At 46.5% G+C, this 20,806-nt stretch overlaps 1 protein-coding gene across 3 annotated transcripts in view; it reads left to right on the top strand.

Annotated features, from left to right (window-relative positions):
• Positions 1-20,806, top strand: part of PARD3B (par-3 family cell polarity regulator beta) — a 1,914,565-nt gene that overhangs the window by 150,395 nt on the left and 1,743,364 nt on the right. For all 3 annotated transcript variants that reach the window (XM_053698659.1, XM_053698658.1, XM_053698660.1), the window contains exon 2: positions 12,295-12,396. In XM_053698659.1, coding sequence (XP_053554634.1) covers positions 12,295-12,396 — 102 coding nt within the window. The remainder of the gene's footprint in view (positions 1-12,294; positions 12,397-20,806) is intronic.

Genomic DNA, 20,806 nt, shown 5'->3' with positions numbered 1-20,806 from the left:
AAAAATACATCTACTTTTTTTTTAATGCATCGTTCTATCTAGCATTTATTTCATGCCTAATGTCCCTTTAATGTGTGTAGCTTAGAGTTGAGAAGGCAGAGAGCAGTTCTGTTAGGAACCTTCACTATATAAAGCTAAAGCAATAAGTATTTTCTCACATAAAGAACAACGTAAGAACAAGGGGACTCAAATTGGAGATCTGCAGATGCATTTCTTTTTTGAAAGTGTGGTTGATTCATGGAATAAACTAGCAGCAAAAGTGAGGACAAATAAGGCAATTGAAGACTGTTTGGGATATACAGAAGTCTATCTTAGGAAGGCAGCTTACCCTTCTGATGGAAGTATAGGCTCAGTGGTCTTCTGGTTATCTAGTGCTTGTTCAACACCACCGGACTGCAGTTTATCACTGTTGCAGTCTCAGCTTGTTACTGCTCCAGGCTACCAGGACTTAAATCATAGCAGAGTTTAAGTACTGTATATTGTTAACATTCAGAAAAAACATCTGCAATGTAAACTGCTTGATGGTGTGTTTGTAGCTAGTAACATTTATTTTGGGAAATTTATTTTAAAAGTATAGAATATTTGAAATAACGTTTTACCAGTGTAGTGAATTTGATTTGGTGATGTTAAGGTCTGTGTAGGTATTGTACCTGGTCTCTTCAGACATGTTTTTGAACCATGATAGGCACCACTTTTTTTTGTTAGAGACAAGAGACAAAATAAAAAATGACAAATGGTTCTTACCTAGCATCAAATTTGATTTCAGACAGTGCATGTAAAACATTGTTTCAATTACAAGTACATGAACTCCAAATCAATGCAAAGACAGATTAGAAAGGCTCTTTCACATATTGATATGGAAGGAGAGGTGTTGCTGAAGTGGTGCCTCATAATAAACCCTAATGTTTCACACATTCCTTCTTTTATACACATGTAAAACAAAGGTCTATAGTATTTAATTAGCTAGCTGATTAAATTACTATTCTATTGCAGTAAAGTAAATAATTATAGACTTGTTACTATGAAAATGACCCTGGCCTCTCAGGCTTCATTACATTCAGTATAACCACTGGAAATAAGTGGAACTTTTTTTTTAATTAAATGTATTGTCTAGACTCGCAAAAGCCATTGTGTGCCAGCTTAACATATGAGATGTTTTCTTTAATGTTTTACTTAAACTTTATAATATAGAGCTCTCTCCTCTGTCCTCTCTCTCTCTCTCTCTCTCTCTCCTCTGTCCTCTCTCTCTCCTCTGTCCTCTCTCTCTCTCCTCTGTCCTCTCTGTCCTCTCTCTCTCCTCTATCTCTATCTCTCTTCTCTATCTCCTCTATCTCTATCTCTCTTCTCTATCTCTCTTCTCTATCTCTCTCTATATCTCTCTCTCTCCTCTGTCCTCTCTCTCTCCTCTGTCCTCTCTCTCTCCTCTGTCCTCTCTCTCTCCTCTGTCCTCTCTCTCTCCTCTGTCCTCTCTCTCTCCTCTGTCCTCTCTCTCTCTCCTCTGTCCTCTCTCTCTCTCTCTCTCTCTCTCTCTCCTCTGTCCTCTCTCTCTTCTCTATCTCTCTCTATCTCTCTCTCTCCTCTGTCCTCTCTCTGTCCTCTCTCTCTCCTCTGTCCTCTCTCTCTCCTCTGTCCTCTCTCTCTCCTCTGTCCTCTCTCTGTCCTCTCTCTCTCCTCTGTCCTCTCTCTCTCCACTGTCCTCTCTCTCTCTCTCCTCTGTCCTCTCTCTCTCTCCTCTGTCCTCTCTCTCTCTCCTCTGTCCTCTCTCTCTCTCCTCTGTCCTCTCTCTCTCTCCTCTGTCCTCTCTCTCTCTCCTCTGTCCTCTCTCTCTCTCCTCTGTCCTCTCTCTCTCTCCTCTGTCCTCTCTCTCTCCTCTGTCCTCTCTCTCTCCTCTGTCCTCTCTCTCTCCTCTGTCCCCCCCCCCCCCCCCTCTCTCTCTCTCTCTCTCTCTCTCTCTCTCCTCTGTCCTCTCTCTCTCTCCTCTGTCCTCTCTCTCTCTCCTCTGTCCTCTCTCTCTCTCCTCTGTCCTCTCTCTCTCTCCTCTGTCCTCTCTCTCCTCTCTCCCCTCTCTCCTCTGTCCTCTCTCTCCTCTGTCCTCTCTCTCTTCTCTATCTCTCTCTATCTCTCTCTCTCCTCTGTCCTCTCTCTGTCCTCTCTCTCTCCTCTGTCCTCTCTCTCTCTCCTCTGTCCTCTCTCTCTCTCTCCTCTGTCCTCTCTCTCCTCTCTCCCCTCTCTCCTCTGTCCTCTCTCTCCTCTGTCCTCTCTCTCTTCTCTCCCCTCTCTCCTCTGTCCTCTCTCTCCTCTGTCCTCTCTCTCTTCTCTATCTCTCTCTATCTCTCTCTCTCCTCTGTCCTCTCTCTGTCCTCTCTCTCTCCTCTGTCCTCTCTCTCTCTCTCCTCTGTCCTCTCTCTCTCTCTCCTCTGTCCTCTCTCTCTCTCTCTCCTCTGTCCTCTCTCTCTCCTCTGTCCTCTCTCTCTCCTCTGTCCTCTCTCTCTCCTCTGTCCTCTCTCTCTCCTCTGTCCTCTGTCCTCTCTCTGTCCTCTCTCTCTCTCCTCTGTCCTCTCTCTGTCCTCTCTCTCTCTCCGCTGTCCTCTCTCTCTCCTCTGTCCTCTCTCTCTCCTCTGTCCTCTCTCTCTCCTCTGTCCTCTCTCTCTATATCTCTCTCTCTCTCCTCTGTCCCCTCCCTCTCTCTCTCTCTCTCTCTCTCTCTCTCTCTCTCTCTCTCTCTCCTCTGTCCCCTCCCTCTCTCTCTCTCTCCTCTGTCGTCTCTCTATCTCTCCTCTCTGTCCTCTCTCTCTCTCCTCTGTCATCTCCGTCTCTCTTTCTCTCCTCTGTTGTCTCTCTCCTCTGTCCTCTTTGTCTCTCTCCTGTCTCCTCTCTGTCCTCTCTGACTCTCTCCTGTCTCCTCTCTCTCCTCTGTCCTCTCTCTCTCCTCTGTCCTCTCTCTCTCCTCTATCCTCTCTCTCTCCTCTGTCCTCTCTCTCTCTCCTCTGTCCTCTCTCCTCTGTCCTCTGTCCTCTCTCTCTCCTCTGTCCTCTCTGTCCTCTCTCCTCTGTCCTCTCTGTCCTCTCTCTCTATCTCTCTTCTCTATCTCTCTCTTCTCTATCTCTCTCTTCTCTATCTCTCTCTTCTCTATCTCTCTCTTCTCTATCTCTCTCTTCTCTATCTCTCTCTTCTCTATCTCTCTCTTCTCTATCTCTCTCTTCTCTATCTCTCTCTTCTCTATCTCTCTCTTCTCTATCTCTCTCTTCTCTATCTCTCTCTTCTCTATCTCTCTCTTCTCTATCTCTCTCTTCTCTATCTCTCTTCTCTCTTCTCTCTCTCTCTCTCCTCTGTCCTCTCTCTCTCCTCTGTCCTCTCTCTCTCCTCTGTCTTCTCTCTCTATCTCTCTCTCTCTCTCCTCTGTCCCCTCCCTCCCTCTCTCTCTCTCTCTCTCTCCCCTCTGTCGTCTCTCTATCTCTCCTCTCTGTCCTCTCTCTCTCCTCTGTCATCTCCGTCTCTCTCTCTCTCTCTCTTTCTCTCCTCTGTTGTCTTTCTCTCCTCTGTTGTCTCTCTCTCCTCTGTCCTCTTTGTCTCTCTCCTGTGTCCTCTCTCTCCTCTCTGTCCTCTCTGACTCTCTCCTGTCTCATCTCTGTCCTCTCTGACTCTCTCCTGTCTCCTCTCTGTCCTCTCTCTCTCTCTCTCTCTCTCTCTCTCTCTCTCTCCTCTGTCCTCTCTGTCGTCTCTCTCTCTCTCTCCTCTGTCCTCTCTCTCTCTCTCTCTCTCTCTCTCCTCTGTCCTCTCTGTCGTCTCTCTCTCTCTCTCTCCTCTGTCCTCTCTCTGTCCTCTCTCTCTCCTCTGTCCTCTCTCTCTCCTCTGTCCTCTCTCTCTCCTCTGTCCTCTCTCTCTCTCCTCTGTCCTCTCTCTCTCCTCTGCCTCTCTCTGTCCTCTCTCTCTCCTCTGTCCTCTCTCTCTCCTCTGTCCTCTCTCTCTCTCCTCTGTCCTCTCTCTCTCTCCTCTGTCCTCTCTCTCTCTCCTCTGCCTCTCTCTGTCCTCTCTCTCTCCTCTGTCCTCTCTCTCTCCTCTGTCCTCTCTCTCTATCTCTCTCTCTCTCTCTCCCTCTCTCTCCTCTGTCTCTATCTCTCTCTCTCTCTCTCCCTCTCTCTCCTCTGTCCCCTCCCTCTCTCTCCTCTGTCCCCTCCCTCTCTCTCTCTCTCTCTCTCTCTCCCCTCTGTCGTCTCTCTATCTCTCCTCTCTGTCCTCTCTCTCTCCTCTGTCATCTCCGTCTCTCTTTCTCTCCTCTGTTGTCTCTCTCCTCTGTTGTCTCTCTCCTCTGTCCTCTTTGTCTCTCTCCTGTCTCCTCTCTCTCCTCTCTGTCCTCTCTGACTCTCTCCTGTCTCCTCTCTGTCCCCTCTCTCTCTCTCTCTCTCTCTCTCTCTCCTCTGTCCTCTCTCTCTCCTCTCTGTCCTCTCTCTGTCCTCTCTCTCTCCGCTGTCCTCTCTCTCTCCTCTGTCCTCTCTCTCTCCTCTGTCCTCTCTCTCTATATCTCTCTCTCTCTCCTCTGTCCCCTCCCTCCCTCTCTCTCTCTCTCTCTCTCTCTCTCTCCTCTGTCCCCTCCCTCTCTCTCTCTCCTCTGTCGTCTCTCTATCTCTCCTCTCTGTCCTCTCTCTCTCCTCTGTCATCTCCGTCTCTCTTTCTCTCCTCTGTTGTCTCTCTCCTCTGTCCTCTTTGTCTCTCTCCTGTCTCCTCTCTGTCCTCTTTGACTCTCTCCTGTCTCCTCTCTGTCCTCTGTCCTCTCTCTCTCCTCTGTCCTCTCTCTCTCTCCTCTGTCCTCTCTCTCTCTCCTCTGTCCTCTCTCTCTCTCCTCTGTCCTCTCTCTCTCCTCTGTCCTCTCTGTCCTCTCTCTCTATCTCTCTTCTCTATCTCTCTCTTCTCTATCTCTCTCTTCTCTATCTCTCTCTTCTCTATCTCTCTCTTCTCTATCTCTCTCTTCTCTATCTCTCTCTTCTCTATCTCTCTCTTCTCTATCTCTCTCTTCTCTATCTCTCTCTTCTCTATCTCTCTCTTCTCTATCTCTCTCTTCTCTATCTCTCTCTTCTCTATCTCTCTCTTCTCTATCTCTCTCTTCTCTATCTCTCTCTTCTCTATCTCTCTCTTCTCTATCTCTCTCTTCTCTATCTCTCTCTTCTCTATCTCTCTCTTCTCTATCTCTCTCTTCTCTATCTCTCTCTTCTCTATCTCTCTCTTCTCTATCTCTCTCTTCTCTATCTCTCTCTTCTCTCTTCTCTCTCTCTCTCTCTCTCTCTCTCTCTCTCCTCTGTCCTCTCTCTCTCCTCTGTCCTCTATCTCTCCTCTGTCCTCTATCTCTCCTCTGTCCTCTCTCTCTCCTCTGTCCTCTCTCTCTCTCTCTCTCTCTCCTCTGTCCCCTCCCTCCCTCTCTCTCTCTCTCTCTCTCTCTCTCTCTCCTCTGTCCCCTCCCTCCCTCTCTCTCTCTCTCTCTCTCTCTCCCCTCTGTCGTCTCTCTATCTCTCCTCTCTGTCCTCTCTCTCTCTCCTCTGTCATCTCCGTCTCTCTCTCTCTCTTTCTCTCCTCTGTTGTCTCTCTCTCCTCTGTCCTCTTTGTCTCTCTCCTGTGTCCTCTCTCTCCTCTCTGTCCTCTCTGACTCTCTCCTGTCTCCTCTCTGTCCTCTCTGACTCTCTCCTGTCTCCTCTCTGTCCTCTCTCTCTCTCTCTCTCTCTCTCTCTCCTCTGTCCTCTCTGTCGTCTCTCTCTCTCCTCTGTCCTCTCTCTCTCTCTCTCTCTCTCCTCTGTCCTCTCTGTCGTCTCTCTCTCTCTCTCTCTCCTCTGTCCTCTCTCTGTCCTCTCTCTCTCTCTCCCCTCTGTCCTCTCTCTCTCTCCCCTCTGTCCTCTCTCTCTCCCCTCTGTCGTCTCTCTCTCTCCCCCTCTGTCGTCTCTCTCTCTCCCCCCTCTGTCGTCTCTCTCTCTCCCCCCTCTGTCGTCTCTCTCTCTCCCCCCTCTGTCATCTCTCTCTCTCTCTCCCCCCTCTGTCGTCTCTCTCTCTCTCCCCTCTGTCGTCTCTCTCTCTCTCCCCTCTGTCGTCTCTCTCTCTCTCCCCTCTGTCGTCTCTCTCTCTCTCCCCTCTGTCGTCTCTCTCTCTCTCCCCTCTGTCGTCTCTCTCTCTCTCCTCTGTTGTCTCTCTCTCCTCTGTTGTCTCTCTCTCTCTCCTCTGTTGTCTCTCTCTCTCTCCTCTGTTGTCTCTCTCTCTCTCCTCTGTTGTCTCTCTCTCTCTCCTCTGTCCTCTCTGACTCTCTCCTGTCTGTCTGTCTCTCTCTCTCTCTCTCTCTCTCCTCTGTCCTCTCTCTCCTCTGTTGTCTCTCTCTCTCCCCCCTCTGTCGTCTCTCTCTCTCCCCCCTCTGTCGTCTCTCTCTCTCTCCCCTCTGTCGTCTCTCTCTCTCTCTCTCCCCTCTGTCATCTCTCTCTCTCTCTCCCCTCTGTCGTCTCTCTCTCTCTCTCTCTCTCTCTCTCTCTCCCCTCTGTCGTCTCTCTCTCTCTCTCTCTCCCCTCTGTCGTCTCTCTCTCTCTCTCCCCTCTGTCGTCTCTCTCTCTCTCTCTCTCTCTCCTCTGTCCTCTCTGTCTCTCCTCTCTCTCTCTCTCTCTCTCTCTTCTGTCCTCTCTCTCTCTCTCTCTCTCTCTCTCCTCTGTCCTCTCTCTCTCTCCTCTGTCCTCTCTCTCTCCTCTCTGTCGTCTCTCTCTCTCTCCCCTCTGTCGTCTCTCTCTCTCTCTCTCCCCCCTCTGTCGTCTCTCTCTCTCTCTCTCCCCCCTCTGTCGTCTCTCTCTCTCCCCCCTCTGTCGTCTCTCTCTCTCTCTCTCTCCCCTCTGTCGTCTCTCTCTCCCCTCTGTCGTCTCTCTATCTCTCCTCTCTGTACTCTCTCTCTCTCCTCTGTCATCTCCGTCTCTCTCTCTCTTTCTCTCCTCTGTTGTCTCTCTCTACTCTGTCCTCTTTGTCTCTCTCCTGTCTCCTCTCTCTCCTCTCTGTCCTCTCTGACTCTCTCCTGTCTCCTCTCTGTCCTCTCTCTCTCTCTCTCTCTCTCTCTCTCCTCTGTCCTCTCTCTCTCTCTCTCTCCTCTGTCCTCTCTCTCTCTCCTCTGTCCTCTCTCTCTCTCTCCTCTGTCCTCTCTCTCTCTCTCTCCTCTGTCCTCTCTCTCTCTCTCCCCTCTGTCCTCTCTCTCTCTCCCCTCTGTCCTCTCTCTCTCCCCTCTGTCGTCTCTCTCTCTCCCCCTCTGTCGTCTCTCTCTCTCCCCCCTCTGTCGTCTCTCTCTCTCCCCCCTCTGTCGTCTCTCTCTCTCCCCCCTCTGTCGTCTCTCTCTCTCCCCCCTCTGTCATCTCTCTCTCTCTCTCCCCCCTCTGTCGTCTCTCTCTCTCTCCCCTCTGTCGTCTCTCTCTCTCTCCCCTCTGTCGTCTCTCTCTCTCTCCCCTCTGTCGTCTCTCTCTCTCTCCCCTCTGTCGTCTCTCTCTCTCTCCTCTGTTGTCTCTCTCTCCTCTGTTGTCTCTCTCTCTCTCCTCTGTTGTCTCTCTCTCTCTCCTCTGTTGTCTCTCTCTCTCTCCTCTGTTGTCTCTCTCTCTCTCCTCTGTTGTCTCTCTCTCTCTCCTCTGTCCTCTCTGACTCTCTCCTGTCTGTCTGTCTCTCTCTCTCTCTCTCTCTCTCTCCTCTGTCCTCTCTCTCCTCTGTTGTCTCTCTCTCTCCCCCCTCTGTCGTCTCTCTCTCTCCCCCCTCTGTCGTCTCTCTCTCCCCTCTGTCGTCTCTCTCTCTCTCTCTCCCCTCTGTCATCTCTCTCTCTCTCTCTCTCCCCTCTGTCGTCTCTCTCTCTCTCTCTCTCTCTCTCTCTCTCCCCTCTGTCGTCTCTCTCTCTCTCTCCCCTCTGTCGTCTCTCTCTCTCTCTCTCTCTCTCTCTCTCCCTCCTCTGTCCTCTCTGTCTCTCCTCTCTCTCTCTCTCTCTCTTCTGTCCTCTCTCTCTCTCTCCTCTGTCCTCTCTCTCTCCTCTGTCCTCTCTCTCTCCTCTGTCCTCTCTCTCTCCTCTGTCCTCTCTCTCTCTCCTCTGTCCTCTCTCTCTCCTCTGTCCTCTCTCTCTCTCTCCTCTGTCCTCTCTCTCTCTCCTCTGTCCTCTCTCTCTCTCTCTCCTCTCTCTCTCTCCTCTATCTCTCTCCTCTATCTCTCTCCTCTATCTCTCTCCTCTATCTCTCTCCTCTCTCCTCTATCTCTCTCCTCTCTCCTCTATCTCTCTTCTCTATCTCTCTTCTCTATCTCTCTTCTCTATCTCTCTTCTCTATCTCTCTCTCTCTCTCTCCTCTGTCCTCTCTCTCTCCTCTGTCCTCTCTCTCTCCTCTGTCCTCTCTCTCTCCTCTGTCCTCTTTCTCTTCTCTATCTCTATCTCTCTCTCTCTCTCTCCTCTGTCCCCTCCCCCCCCCCCCTCTCTCTCTCTCTCTCTCCCCTCTGTCGTCTCTCTATCTCTCCTCTCTGTCCTCTCTCTCTCCTCTGTCGTCTCCGTCTCTCTCTCTCTCTCTTTTCTCTCCTCTGTTGTCTTTCTCTCCTCTGTTGTCTTTCTCTCCTCTGTTGTCTCTCTCTCCTCTGTCCTCTTTGTCTCTCTCCTGTGTCCTCTCTCTCTCTCCTCTGTCCTCTCTGACTCTCTCCTGTCTCCTCTCTGTCCTCTCTGACTCTCTCCTGTCTCCTCTCTGTCCTCTCTCTCTCTCTCTCTCTCTCTCTCTCTCTCCTCTGTCCTCTCTCTCTCTCTCCTCTGTCGTCTCTCTCTCTCTCTCCTCTGTCGTCTCTCTCTCTCTCTCCTCTGTCCTCTCTCTCTCCTCTGTCCTCTCTCTTTCTCTCTCCCCTCTGTCGTCTCTCTCTCTCTCCCCTCTGTCGTCTCTCTCTCTCTCTCTCCAGCTCTGTCGTCTCTCTCTCTCCCCCCTCTGTCGTCTCTCTCTCTCTCCCTCTCCCCTCTGTCGTCTCTCTCTCCCCTCTGTCGTCTCTCTCTCTCTCTCTCTCTCCTCTGTCGTCTCTCTATCTCTCCTCACTGACTCTCTCCTGTCTCCTCTCTGTCCTCTCTCTCTCTCTCTCTCTCTCTCCTCTCTCTCCTCTGTTGTCTCTCTCTCTCTCCCCTCTGTCGTCTCTCTCTCTCCCCCCTCTGTCGTCTCTCTCTCTCTCTCTCTCCCCTCTGTCCTCTCTCTCTCTCCCCTCTGTCCTCTCTCTCTCTCTCCCCCCTCTGTCGTCTCTCTCTCTCCCCCCTCTGTCGTCTCTCTCTCTCCCCCCTCTGTCATCTCTCTCTCTCTCCCCCCTCTGTCATCTCTCTCTCTCTCCCCCCTCTGTCGTTTCTCTCTCTCCCCTCTGTCGTCTCTCTCTCTCTCCCCTCTGTCGTCTCTCTCTCTCTCCCCTCTGTCGTCTCTCTCTCTCTCCCCTCTGTCGTCTCTCTCTCTCTCCCCTCTGTCGTCTCTCTCTCTCTCCTCTGTTGTCTCTCTCTCCTCTGTTGTCTCTCTCTCTCTCCTCTGTTGTCTCTCTCTCTCTCCTCTGTTGTCTCTCTCTCTCTCCTCTGTTGTCTCTCTCTCTCTCTCCTCTCTGTCCTCTCTGACTCTCTCCTGTCTCCTCTCTGTCCTCACTGACTCTCTCCTGTCTGTCTCTCTCTCTCTCTCTCTCTCTCTCTCCTCTGTCCTCTCTCCCCTCTGACGTCTCTCTCTCTCTCCCCTCTGTCGTCTCTCTCTCTCTCCCCTCTGTCGTCTCTCTCTCTCTCTCTCTCTCTCTCTCTCTTTCTCTCCCCTCTGTCGTCTCTCTCTCTCTCTCCCCTCTGTCGTCTCTCTCTCTCTCTCTCTCTCTCTCCCCTCTGTCGTCTCTCTCTCTCTCTCTCTCTCTCTCCCCTCTGTCGTCTCTCTCTCTCTCTCCCCTCTGTCGTCTCTCTCTCTCTCTCTCCTCTGTCCTCTCTGTCTCTCCTCTCTCTCTCTCTCTCTCTCTCTCTTCTGTCCTCTCTCTCTCTCTCTCTCCTCTGTCCTCTCTCTCTCTCCTCTGTCCTCTCTCTCTCCTCTGTCCTCTCTCTCTCCTCTGTCCTCTCTCTCTCCTCTGTCCTCTCTCTCTCTCCTCTGTCCTCTCTCTCTCCTCTGTCCTCTCTCTCTCTCCTCTGTCCTCTCTCTCTCTCCTCTGTCCTCTCTCTCTCTCCTCTGTCCTCTCTCTCTCTCTCCTCTCTCTCTCTCTCCTCTCTCTCTCCTCTCTCTCTCATCTCTCTCCTCTCTCTCTCTCTCTCCTCTCTCTCTCTCCTCTATCTCTCTCCTCTATCTCTCTCCTCTATCTCTCTCCTCTATCTCTCTCCTCTATCTCTCTCCTCTATCTCTCTCCTCTATCTCTCTCCTCTCTCCTCTATCTCTCTCCTCTATCTCTCTCCTCTATCTCTCTTCTCTATCTCTCTTCTCTATCTCTCTTCTCTCTCTCTCTCTCTCTCTCTCTCTCCTCTGTCCTCTCTCTCTCCTCTGTCCTCTTTCTCTTCTCTATCTCTATCTCTCTCTCTCTCTCTCTCTCTCTCTCTCTCTCTCCTCTGTCCCCTCCCCCCCCCCTCTCTCTCTCTCTCTCTCCCCTCTGTCGTCTCTATCTCTCCTCTCTGTCCTCTCTCTCTCCTCTGTCGTCTCCGTCTCTCTCTCTCTCTTTTCTCTCCTCTGTTGTCTTTCTCTCCTCTGTTGTCTTTCTCTCCTCTGTTGTCTCTCTCTCCTCTGTCCTCTTTGTCTCTCTCCTGTGTCCTCTCTCTCCTCTGTCCTCTCTGACTCTCTCCTGTCTCCTCTCTGTCCTCTCTGACTCTCTCCTGTCTCCTCTCTGTCCTCTCTCTCTCTCTCTCTCTCTCTCTCTCTCTCCTCTGTCCTCTCTCTCTCTCTCTCTCCTCTGTCGTCTCTCTCTCTCTCTCCTCTGTCGTCTCTCTCTCTCTCTCTCTCTCTCCTCTGTCCTCTCTCTCTCCTCTGTCCTCTCTCTTTCTCTCTCCCCTCTGTCGTCTCTCTCTCTCTCCCCTCTGTCGTCTCTCTCTCTCTCTCTCTCCAGCTCTGTCGTCTCTCTCTCTCCCCCCTCTGTCGTCTCTCTCTCTCTCTCTCTCTCTCCCTCTCCCCTCTGTCGTCTCTCTCTCCCCTCTGTCGTCTCTCTCTCTCTCTCTCCTCTGTCGTCTCTCTATCTCTCCTCACTGACTCTCTCCTGTCTCCTCTCTGTCCTCTCTCTCTCTCTCTCTCTCTCTCTCCTCTCTCTCCTCTGTTGTCTCTCTCTCTCTCCCCTCTGTCGTCTCTCTCTCTCTCTCCCCTCTGTCGTCTCTCTCTCTCCCCCCTCTGTCGTCTCTCTCTCTCTCCCCTCTGTCGTCTCTCTCTCTCTCTCTCTCTCTCTCTCCCTTCTGTCGTCTCTCTCTCTCTCTCTCTCCCCTCTGTCGTCTCTCTCTCTCTCTCTCTCCCCTCTGTCGTCTCTGTCTCTCCTCTGTCCTCTCTGTCTCTCCTCTGTCCTCTCTGTCTCTCCTCTGTCCTCTCTCTCTCTCTCTCTCTCTCTCTCTCTCTTCTGTCCTCTCTCTCTCTCTCTCTCTCTCTCTCTCTTCTGTCCTCTCTCTCTCTCTCTCTCTCTCTCTTCTGTCCTCTCTCTCTCTCTCTCTCTCTCTCTCTCTCTCTCCTATGTCCTCTCTCTCTCTCTCTCTCTCTCTCTCCTCTGTTCTCTCTTTCTCACACTCTCTCTCTCTCTCTCTCTCTCCCTCTTCCTCCTCTGTCTGTCCTCTCTCTCCTCTGTCCTCTGTGTCTCTCGCTCTCTCTCTCATATATTATATATAGCTACTGAGCAGTAAGATGCACAAAGTAAAACTAAAAACATACCATGTAAGCCCCTGACTTGTGAAACATAGTTATAGCCTTGAAAGTATTCCCTTTGCTTATCAACATGAAAAGTGTTTGCTTTTTCTATATGCAGTGTCTTATATACTCTCTGTATGGATGCATTCCATACAGTCATGTGTAATTTTTAAACCTTGCTAAATATGATCCTCTTTCATCCTTTTTCTGTGCAGTTTCTATTTGCCGGTTATCTTAACGGTTGTATGAAATACTTTTTGTCTTAAAGAATTATCATAGAATTCAAGAAGAGTCGCCATGCACCGACTGGTATTGCAAGCTAGCTGTGCACTTGTACCCTTCTAATAACAAATGCTTTTTTGTTTAATAGAAATGGTAGCTATTTGTGTGAAACAGTTAAATCATATTCTAAATGTGAGACTGGTAGTGTTCAGGTTTATTGTAATTTTGATTGATTAAGAACAATTGATGTACTTTTTTTTAGGAGCCAGGATACTGGGTGAAAATACATCATCTTGAATACATAGATGGAGGGATACTTGATCCTGATGATGTTGTGGCAGATGTTATAGAGGACAAAGACAAGGTAAGAGATTAATTGTTTGTTGATTTAAGTTTGCTGGTAAGAGCTTTTTTTCTCTCTCATTTTGAGTTAGTCCTTACTACAAAATCTCCATATTAAAACACACATTCAGTAAGTACATCGGTAGATATCCTGTCAGTTGTCAAGTGTCTAACACATGGCGCTACAGATCAATATGTTAGACGCATTCCCAGAAATGTATGGCTATTAAACATACAAATAATCATTTATTTCTAATAGTGTCCAGCAGCACAGGCCAAATTGTGGTACATAATTAAGGTACCCGTTGTCTGCTTTTCTCCCCATCCAGAGGATTTTGTTTGTGTTGTTGAGTCCTTTGCCCACCCAAGAGAACTCCACAAAGCACATAGTTTTAGTTCTGTTTTTTCTTGGGCCTATACTCATTCTCAGTTCCACTTTTTCTCAGGGCTCTTAAAAAGTAGTACAGACGGCCACATGTCCCTCAGACTGTTGGTTGGCCAACCATAAATCATAAATTGCATCACATTTGTATAACCAAATTCTTATAAAATAAATCAAAATATTTTATTTAAAATGGTTTATTGTTCTTTGCAGTGTTAGTAGACTTAATACTGCTATTCCTTTCTGACCTTTTACTGAATGACGAATGAGGATTCATTACAGGCGAATGTTTTGTCAGACCCAGAAACGGCCTGGTCTAAGTAGGATGGATCCCGCAACATTTGTCACTTTGTTATTATAATAGCAATAATACCACTTAGCACAACCATACAAAAAACTGTGTGTACTAATACTTTGTCTGTAAAATAGTCTGCTCTTGTTTCTTTCTGGTTCATTTTGTGTTTATATAAAACATGTAATGAGTAAAATATTTAGACTTCGGTTTTTCAGATTTAGTATTGTAATTTTGTTATAATATTAATTTGTGAATCAAGCTTGTAGAATTTTCCTTTGTGGTTATCTTGTTAATTTGCTCTGTAAAAGTTCAATTACACTTACATTATGAAGCGGAATGCTTTTACTCAGCATATATCGCAGCTGTGTAAATTTGTATTTAATGGCTTGCTGTTTTTTTTAATAATAATAAATGACTGTTTGCGTGGCACAAATTGTTTATGTTTAACCGTTTTTGTTCAAATTAAAAAGAGTGATGGGATAAATTATGCACTCATCTACTGTCATGCAAAAGACAACCATAAAAATAACAAATACCCCTTAAGAGCTACAGTCATGATACTTACAGAGGATGACCTTCCATTTATGAAGGAGGAAGTCTTCTAGAATCTAGCAATCAAACTTGGTCGCTGCACAGGATTCATAGAGTAAGGCTTGGGAGAACCTTCAATTAGCTTATTAAGTAAGGCCTTACAGTGTAATTCCTGGATAGGGAAGTGTGTGATTTATGTGATTCATTGAAAGAAAAAAAAAGATAGTTCACAAGGATAACCTAACAAGACAACCCTTCTACGTTTGAGAATGGGATCTGAGTTAGCAACAACCCTTGTATAAGAGAAGCACTTGGGTCTTGCAGAAGCATGATACTAAAAACATTTATAAGACTTCTCCTGTTTACTGATTTGTTTTTAAACCTTTTTTTGTTAGTTTATCTAATCTAGTCTGGAGTTGATATGAATGTGTTGATGAGTAATATATCTGACCTGATTTAGAAGAGGACTCAGTGATCATTGAGCATAGGGTGCCCAGTAAAATGCCAGTGTGCCCTGTTCTGGATGGGGGAATAATAGCTAAATTAAGGTTTGCACCAGCACGGTTTCTTGCCATTTGCTGCACCTTGCTTCCTTGACATTTTGCAGTCGGACTCCACCCTTTCTTTTTAAAGACATGATGAGTCTATGGATTTCATCCTTACTTGTGGGATATTCACCTCCTGGTCAGCAGGAGGAGGCAAATAGCACCACAGCAGAGCTGCTATATATAGCTCCTCCCTTCCCTCCCACTTCAATCATTCTCTTTGCCTACGTTAGTGATAGGAAGAGGTAAAGTGAGGTGTTAGATTAGATTCTTCTATCAAGAGTTTATTATTTTTAAAGTAGTGCCAGAGTGTGCTGCTTTGTTCTAGGATGTAGCCGTAGTCCATATCAGTCTCTACAGAAGAGCTTTTGGTGGCTTTAGAGCAATGGGAACTTGTGGGACATAATTCTCACTGCGCCTCCCATATATTTGCTGCCCTCAGCCTGTATGCCTTAGTCTGAGGTGATGGATTACTCAGCATTCCTTTTTTTATCAACAGGTCAATAGGAGGGAGAGGACCTCTTAAACCTGTGATCTGCCTAGCTGTCAGGCAGAAAATGAGGTAAGTGCTGACTTTATTTCTGTGGGGTGACAGTAATCTCAGAAAAAGGTTAAATTTTCATTAAATTGGGTGTTAATTCTCTTAGATGTTTTAGGGGACACCTTGGACAGTTGGACACATGGGGCTGTATGTGATTCATTGGCTCTCCTCCGGTTTATTAATAGCCGACCGGGTAATTGCTAATAAGATGACGGGCTCAATATGAGAGTGGTCTAGGACTGACAGCTTCCCAATACATGGAGTCTAACAGTGTAATTGTGACTAAGAATGCTAGCGTAATGTGCCGTGTATACTGTATATCTGGGACTGACAGCTGGCCAGTACATTGCACGTTGATTCAGGCTAGTATTGCATGCTCAGCGTGACAGCCGTGTTTGTGACTAGAGCGGTCTGTTGTTGGTCTCCCGGCGCTTTAGTTTGTAAGATATTAATGGCGACCGGGAGATGATGTTTGGTAACGCCCACAATGGGCGGAGTTTTTCGTGTGGCTCCAATGTGTTGCGCACCACTCTGCCTAATCTTCCGTTATCGGAAGGAACAGTAGCTTTAATACTACAAATCCGGATTGTTTGCGGAGCAGATGGGCTGGCTGAGACCTCAGTTAGTTAGGTTTACTGAGGCGTAGAGTTGCAATATCGTTTACACGTTTACATTAGAGCCTAAGTACAGGAAACATTTTTAACACTTCTGGTTTTCGAGAGTTACGCAGGAATGATTGTTTAAATGCTTGTGATTCAAACTGCACTATGATAAGCTCAGGAAGGCTGATGTATGGACAGAGTTTAAACAGTACTGATGATTTTTGTCATACATGTTTAGCTATGTCTGCCCTTGTAATAATAAAGATGAGTTACTCTTTAACATTCCAGGAGTATATCACTTGCTATATGTTAGTTTTTGCTAGCAACTGGTTATGTCTTTATTTACTCTGCCATATGTGAAGCAGGTTACTTAAAGATGTATACATTATTTTTCCTATCACACATGCAATGCCCTGCGGTTCCATGCTAATTCCATCTGGACTTGCTGCACTAGAAATGTCGTGGCAAGGTCTAGGAACAGCAATGTTGGCTGCTTGTTTACCTTGCCTCTGCACACAGAAATAGGTTACTTTTTAAAATTTAAAGAAACAGTACATTTTTTTGTGTGTTAATTTTCATAACTAAATTTTCTTTTCTTTTTTTCTGAAACTACTCCCTTTAGGGAGTTTGCTATTTAGGAGCCTATTAACTTTTTCTCCTATAGGCCACAACATTTTTTTTTTTTTATTTTTTTTTAATATTTATTTTTATTGAGGGTAAACATTTACAAGACATGGATTTGCTCAATTATCATACAGAACAAAAGTATCAGAAAGGTGAATAACATTTGTTGGCAAACATATTAATCTAACAGTTGAACAAAAAGAGGCAAGCAAGCAATACTTGAGGAGCAAATCTCTAAGCTACCCCCTATTTTTTCCCCCTTAAAAGCAGCAGAGGCCACTCTTGGACCTCACTTATCACCCTCGTAAGCTAGGGGTTTTAAGTGAAGCAGGCCACTTGTGGACCTGTTTCTCTCATTCGCACCTCCTGGAGTTGCTCGAACCCCAAAGGGTCCAGAAGACTCAAGTTGCGAAGGAGGGCAATAGACTACTAGAACTAAAATATTGATAGGGTCACTCTTGAACCTGTGATATTACATAAACAGAGGGGAAACATGATGATAGTAATAAAATAGGGATATTATTTAGATAGCACAGGCCTCTTTTGGACCTCTAAAATCACAGGGCAGGTAATATGATAAAGTTATAATATAAGTTGCTATAGGTATATAGTTATGCTAAAAGAAATAAAGTCCCTCTGGGCTCAGTAGTCATCCTTGGGTTCAGTAAACTCTATAAGAATAGATCTGAATTGGGATTATAAAATAATCTAATTAGTAAAAGAGAACAACTGTAATGGTTTGCTTAATTATCACAGGTCAACATGAATACTGTAACATAGGTAAAATACAAGAAATATACTAACACTATGGTAACAGAGCAAGTACTTATATTCATGTTGACCCTATATTGTTTCACCATACTGTTTATGATAACATAGTATTGAAATCCTAACTAATGATGCATTGAATAAATACATGAACTGATATGTAAGCAAAAGTTACCAGGATGAACATTTCACAGACTCTAGAACTCAAAACATTAATGAAATATAACTTCAATAATTAGATCCGCAGAGCCTCTCTTACAGAAATGTAGGTAAAATCTAAAGCAGAGGCCATACGGGTAGGATAGAGACTACGGAACTCTGTCAGAGAATGAATGCGGGGGAGAAATTTCTCGTCCCTTACCGCATAAAAGGGGGGAGGGGGGGGCAGAGTGGAGAGAACAAGTTGGGGGTGTTATACACAGTGTTATACACAAAAATTATGTACGGATTTTTACAGGGAAAATGGCAACTGATTGTGCAGCTATGGTCATTTGAAAAACTAAGGCTATGTGTAGGGGAAATAAGGGTTAGGAAGAGCTAGAAAGAATATAGTCTTCCTTCATACTTTTATTTGTATCTAAGACCAGCATTCTGGGTACTCTATGTTGTAGGTACAGGATCTCTATTTCCTCAAGAGTATATGTACTTGTATAACGAGACATGGAAGAATTATCTAATGTGTATCCAACACAACAATATTAGTTGTAGAGCTGTAGGTAGGCTAGAATAGCATTATACTATGCAGTGTGAGACAACAGTACACAATGAGGTAGATGGGTTCCTAACAATTATCTGAGTCTCCCCTCACTACTCCGCTTAGCTCTAGAATCTTACTACCCACTGCACACATCTGAGATCTTGGTCCTAGCACAGGGAGCACCCGTTACACAGCTATAGGAAGGATAGCATAACAGTACAATATACAGTGCGGAGAAATATAACTTTCATGCCATCGACTTCCCACCCCTGGCACAGAAGAACAAACATCCCACAAGGCTTGAGTAGTTATATAAGACAAAGGATATTATTGTAGTACTGACAGGAGAACACACGTATGAGGAGATACTGAGTGCAACTAAGCGTTCCCCGCACATGAATAGTATTAAGACCATAGAGGACATATTACCATATGTGAAGTAGCAGTCCCTCTTGGGGTGTGTAGTGCTAGAGAAGTGAAATCTTGGGGCGGGTATATATTTAAGGTCATATTAGAATGTTGGTGTTATGTTATGCCCATGGGAACACCAACACTATGACTATGAAAATAAGATGTTGTCTTGTCACACAAAAAACTCTGAGAGGTCAGTACTGAACAAAGGGCCCCAGTGGTGTGTGACCTAAGACAGCTATACAGTTATCTAAGCATTATATAGGATAGGGGACCAGCCCGACATAAATACCCCACCAGGTGGGTCTCAAACATTCACATTATGCTGAGTAGCAGAGTGCTTGAACTGTTAGGCTAAGAAAAAACAAACAAAAAAAAAAACAGAACAGACATGTAATACAATATATACTGGTGGAGCAGAGTTAAGCCACAACATTTTTTATAGTCCACGTGTAGTATCCTGCTATTCCTCTTACTCCTCCCGGAGTTGCTCTGCATTTATGGCATTATGTGTTTTTTTTCCCACGTGGTAGAGAACATTACTTGAGGAATTATTTTCAATTATCTAGGGTGATTGATCAGTGGTTGCTATTCTGACTGTTCTTCCCTGTTACCTGAAAGAGGAAGATACTTTGGGTTATCTGAGAGAGTATTCTCAGGCTCAGATGAATAATACTGTTGAAATTCAGGGTATGCTGCAGTTTTTTCCCAGATGTCCCAAACTTTAATGTCTGCTCAAGCAGTGCCCTGTACTAGCACTGCTGGAGTTACCTTAAAAGACATAGCTGAGCTCATGTCTTCCACAATTTCTGATACGTTGTCTGCTTTCCCAATGCTGCAAGGCAAGCGTAAGGGGAAAGCCCAACAGGCTGTAAGTGAGATTTCTGATGCAATGGTGGCAATCTCGGTAGTACCCTCCTTAGGACCTGAGGAGGAGGGTATTAAGGTTCCATCTGAAGGCCAAATTTTGGATTCAGAAAGTTCATTGCCTCTGACTGACACGGAGGTTGTAACTTTTAGGTTCAAGCTAGAACACCTCCGCCTGTTGCGCAGGGAGGTTTTTATTACTTTAGACGACTGTGACTCCACAGTAGTGGTTTCCCCTGCGGAGTCTAGTTGATTGAACAAATATTTCTAAGTCCCTTCTTACTCAGACGTAATTCCTGTGCCAAAGCGAGCTTCAGAGATTGTTATTAAGGAATGGGAGAGACCAGGCATTCCCTTTTCTCCCTCTCCTATTTTTAAGTAAATGTTTTCTCATAACTGACTCTTTTAAGGAGGCTTGGCAAAAAGTTCCTAAAGTGGAAGGGGTCTTTTCTACCTTAGCCAAGGGAGTTACTATCCCTTGGAGGATAGTTGTGCTTTCAATGTCTCTATGGATAAGACGTTAGAGGAGTTACTTAAAAAGATTTATGTTCTCCAGGGTCTGCTAGGGCAGCCAGCTGCGTGCCTGGATACCGTCACTATTGCGGCAGTGTATTGCTCTGTCTGAGACTCTCAGGACTGAGACTTCCTTGGAGGAGACCCAAGACAGGAAAAAGCTCTTAAATTAGCTAATGCCTTTATTGTGGATGCTTCCCTGTGGATTATTACACTGGCAGCTGAGAGTTTGGTTTTCTCTATCCTGGCCCACAGAGCCTTATGGTTAAAGACGTGGTCTGCAGATGTATCATCTAAGTCTAAGCTTCTAGAGATTCCTTACAAGGGGAAGACCTTGTTTGGACCTGACCTGAAGGAAATTATGATTCCTCGGGAGGTAAGGGTCATCTCCTTCCTCAGAATGAGAAAAGCAAGCAAAAAGGGACGACAAATCAATTTACGTTTCCTTAGCATTTTCAAGGGAAATTCTTTCTCTTTCTCAATCTAAACATTCTTGGAGACCAGACCAGTCTTGGAAAACAATCCAAGAAGCCTGCTGTTGAATCCAAGACAGCATGAAGGGCATGCCCCAGATCCGGATCCGGTAGGGGGCAGACTTCCTTCTTCGTTCAGGCTTGGGTTTGGGACAATCAGGATCCCTGGGCAATAAAGATAGTGTCTCAGGGATACAAATTGGAGTTCGAGTTTTCCTCCCAGAGGCAGTTTTTATTTTTTCAAGTTTATCTGCAGACCAGACAATGGAGAGGCGTTCTTACATTGTGTAGGAGGCCTCTCTGCCCTGGGAGTGATTGTTCCCGTCCCAAAACAGGGTCAGGGTTTTTTATCCTACCTGCTTGTGGTTCCCAAAAATGGAGGGAACCTTCAGACCACTTTTAGAACTAAAGAGTCTAAACAAATTTCTCAGGGTTCCGTCCTTCAAGATGGGAACTTTTCGTTCCATTCTTCCCTTAATCCAGGAGCGTCAGTTCCTGACAACTGTGAATTTAAAGGACGCGTACCTACATGTCTCTATTATCATCACAGGTTCCTAAGATTTGCCTTCCAGGACAAACTCTTCCAGTCGTGGCACCGCTTCCAGAATTGTCACAAGGATTCTTGGGTTTTTTGTTGGCGGTACTCCGGTCACGGGGTATTGGGGTCGCGTTTTATCTAGACGACATTCTAGTCCAGGCACCATTTTTTCAACAAGCAAGATCCCACTCCGACTTAGTGTTATCTTTCCTGAGAACTCCCGGGTGGAAGGTACATTTGGGGAGGAGTTCCCTAATTCCAGACACGAGTCATTTTCTGGGGATCCATAATAGACTCCTTGTCCATAAAGATTTTTTCTGACAGAAGTCAGGGAATCAAAGATTATAGATTCTTATCTAGCCCTTCAGCCCACTCCTCGGCCGTCGATGGCTCAGTGCATGGAGTTAATCGGGCTGATGGTGGCAGCGATGGACATCATCCCGTTTGATCATTTCCATCTCAGACCTCTGCAGTGAAACTTGCTCAGGTAATGGAACGGAGATTATGCAGACTTGTCTCCTCGAATAACTCTGGTGCAGGAGACAAGGGACTCTCTTCCATGGTGATTGTCTCTGGATCTTTTCTCCCAGGGGATGCCACCTTGGAGACTTCCGTTGCGGAAGGACTTTCCTTTTTTTTTTATCC

Source organism: Bombina bombina, chromosome 1, assembly GCF_027579735.1.
Source record: "Bombina bombina isolate aBomBom1 chromosome 1, aBomBom1.pri, whole genome shotgun sequence".
Lineage (NCBI taxonomy): Eukaryota > Metazoa > Chordata > Amphibia > Anura > Bombinatoridae > Bombina > Bombina bombina.
This window is presented reverse-complemented; position numbering and strand designations above follow the sequence as displayed.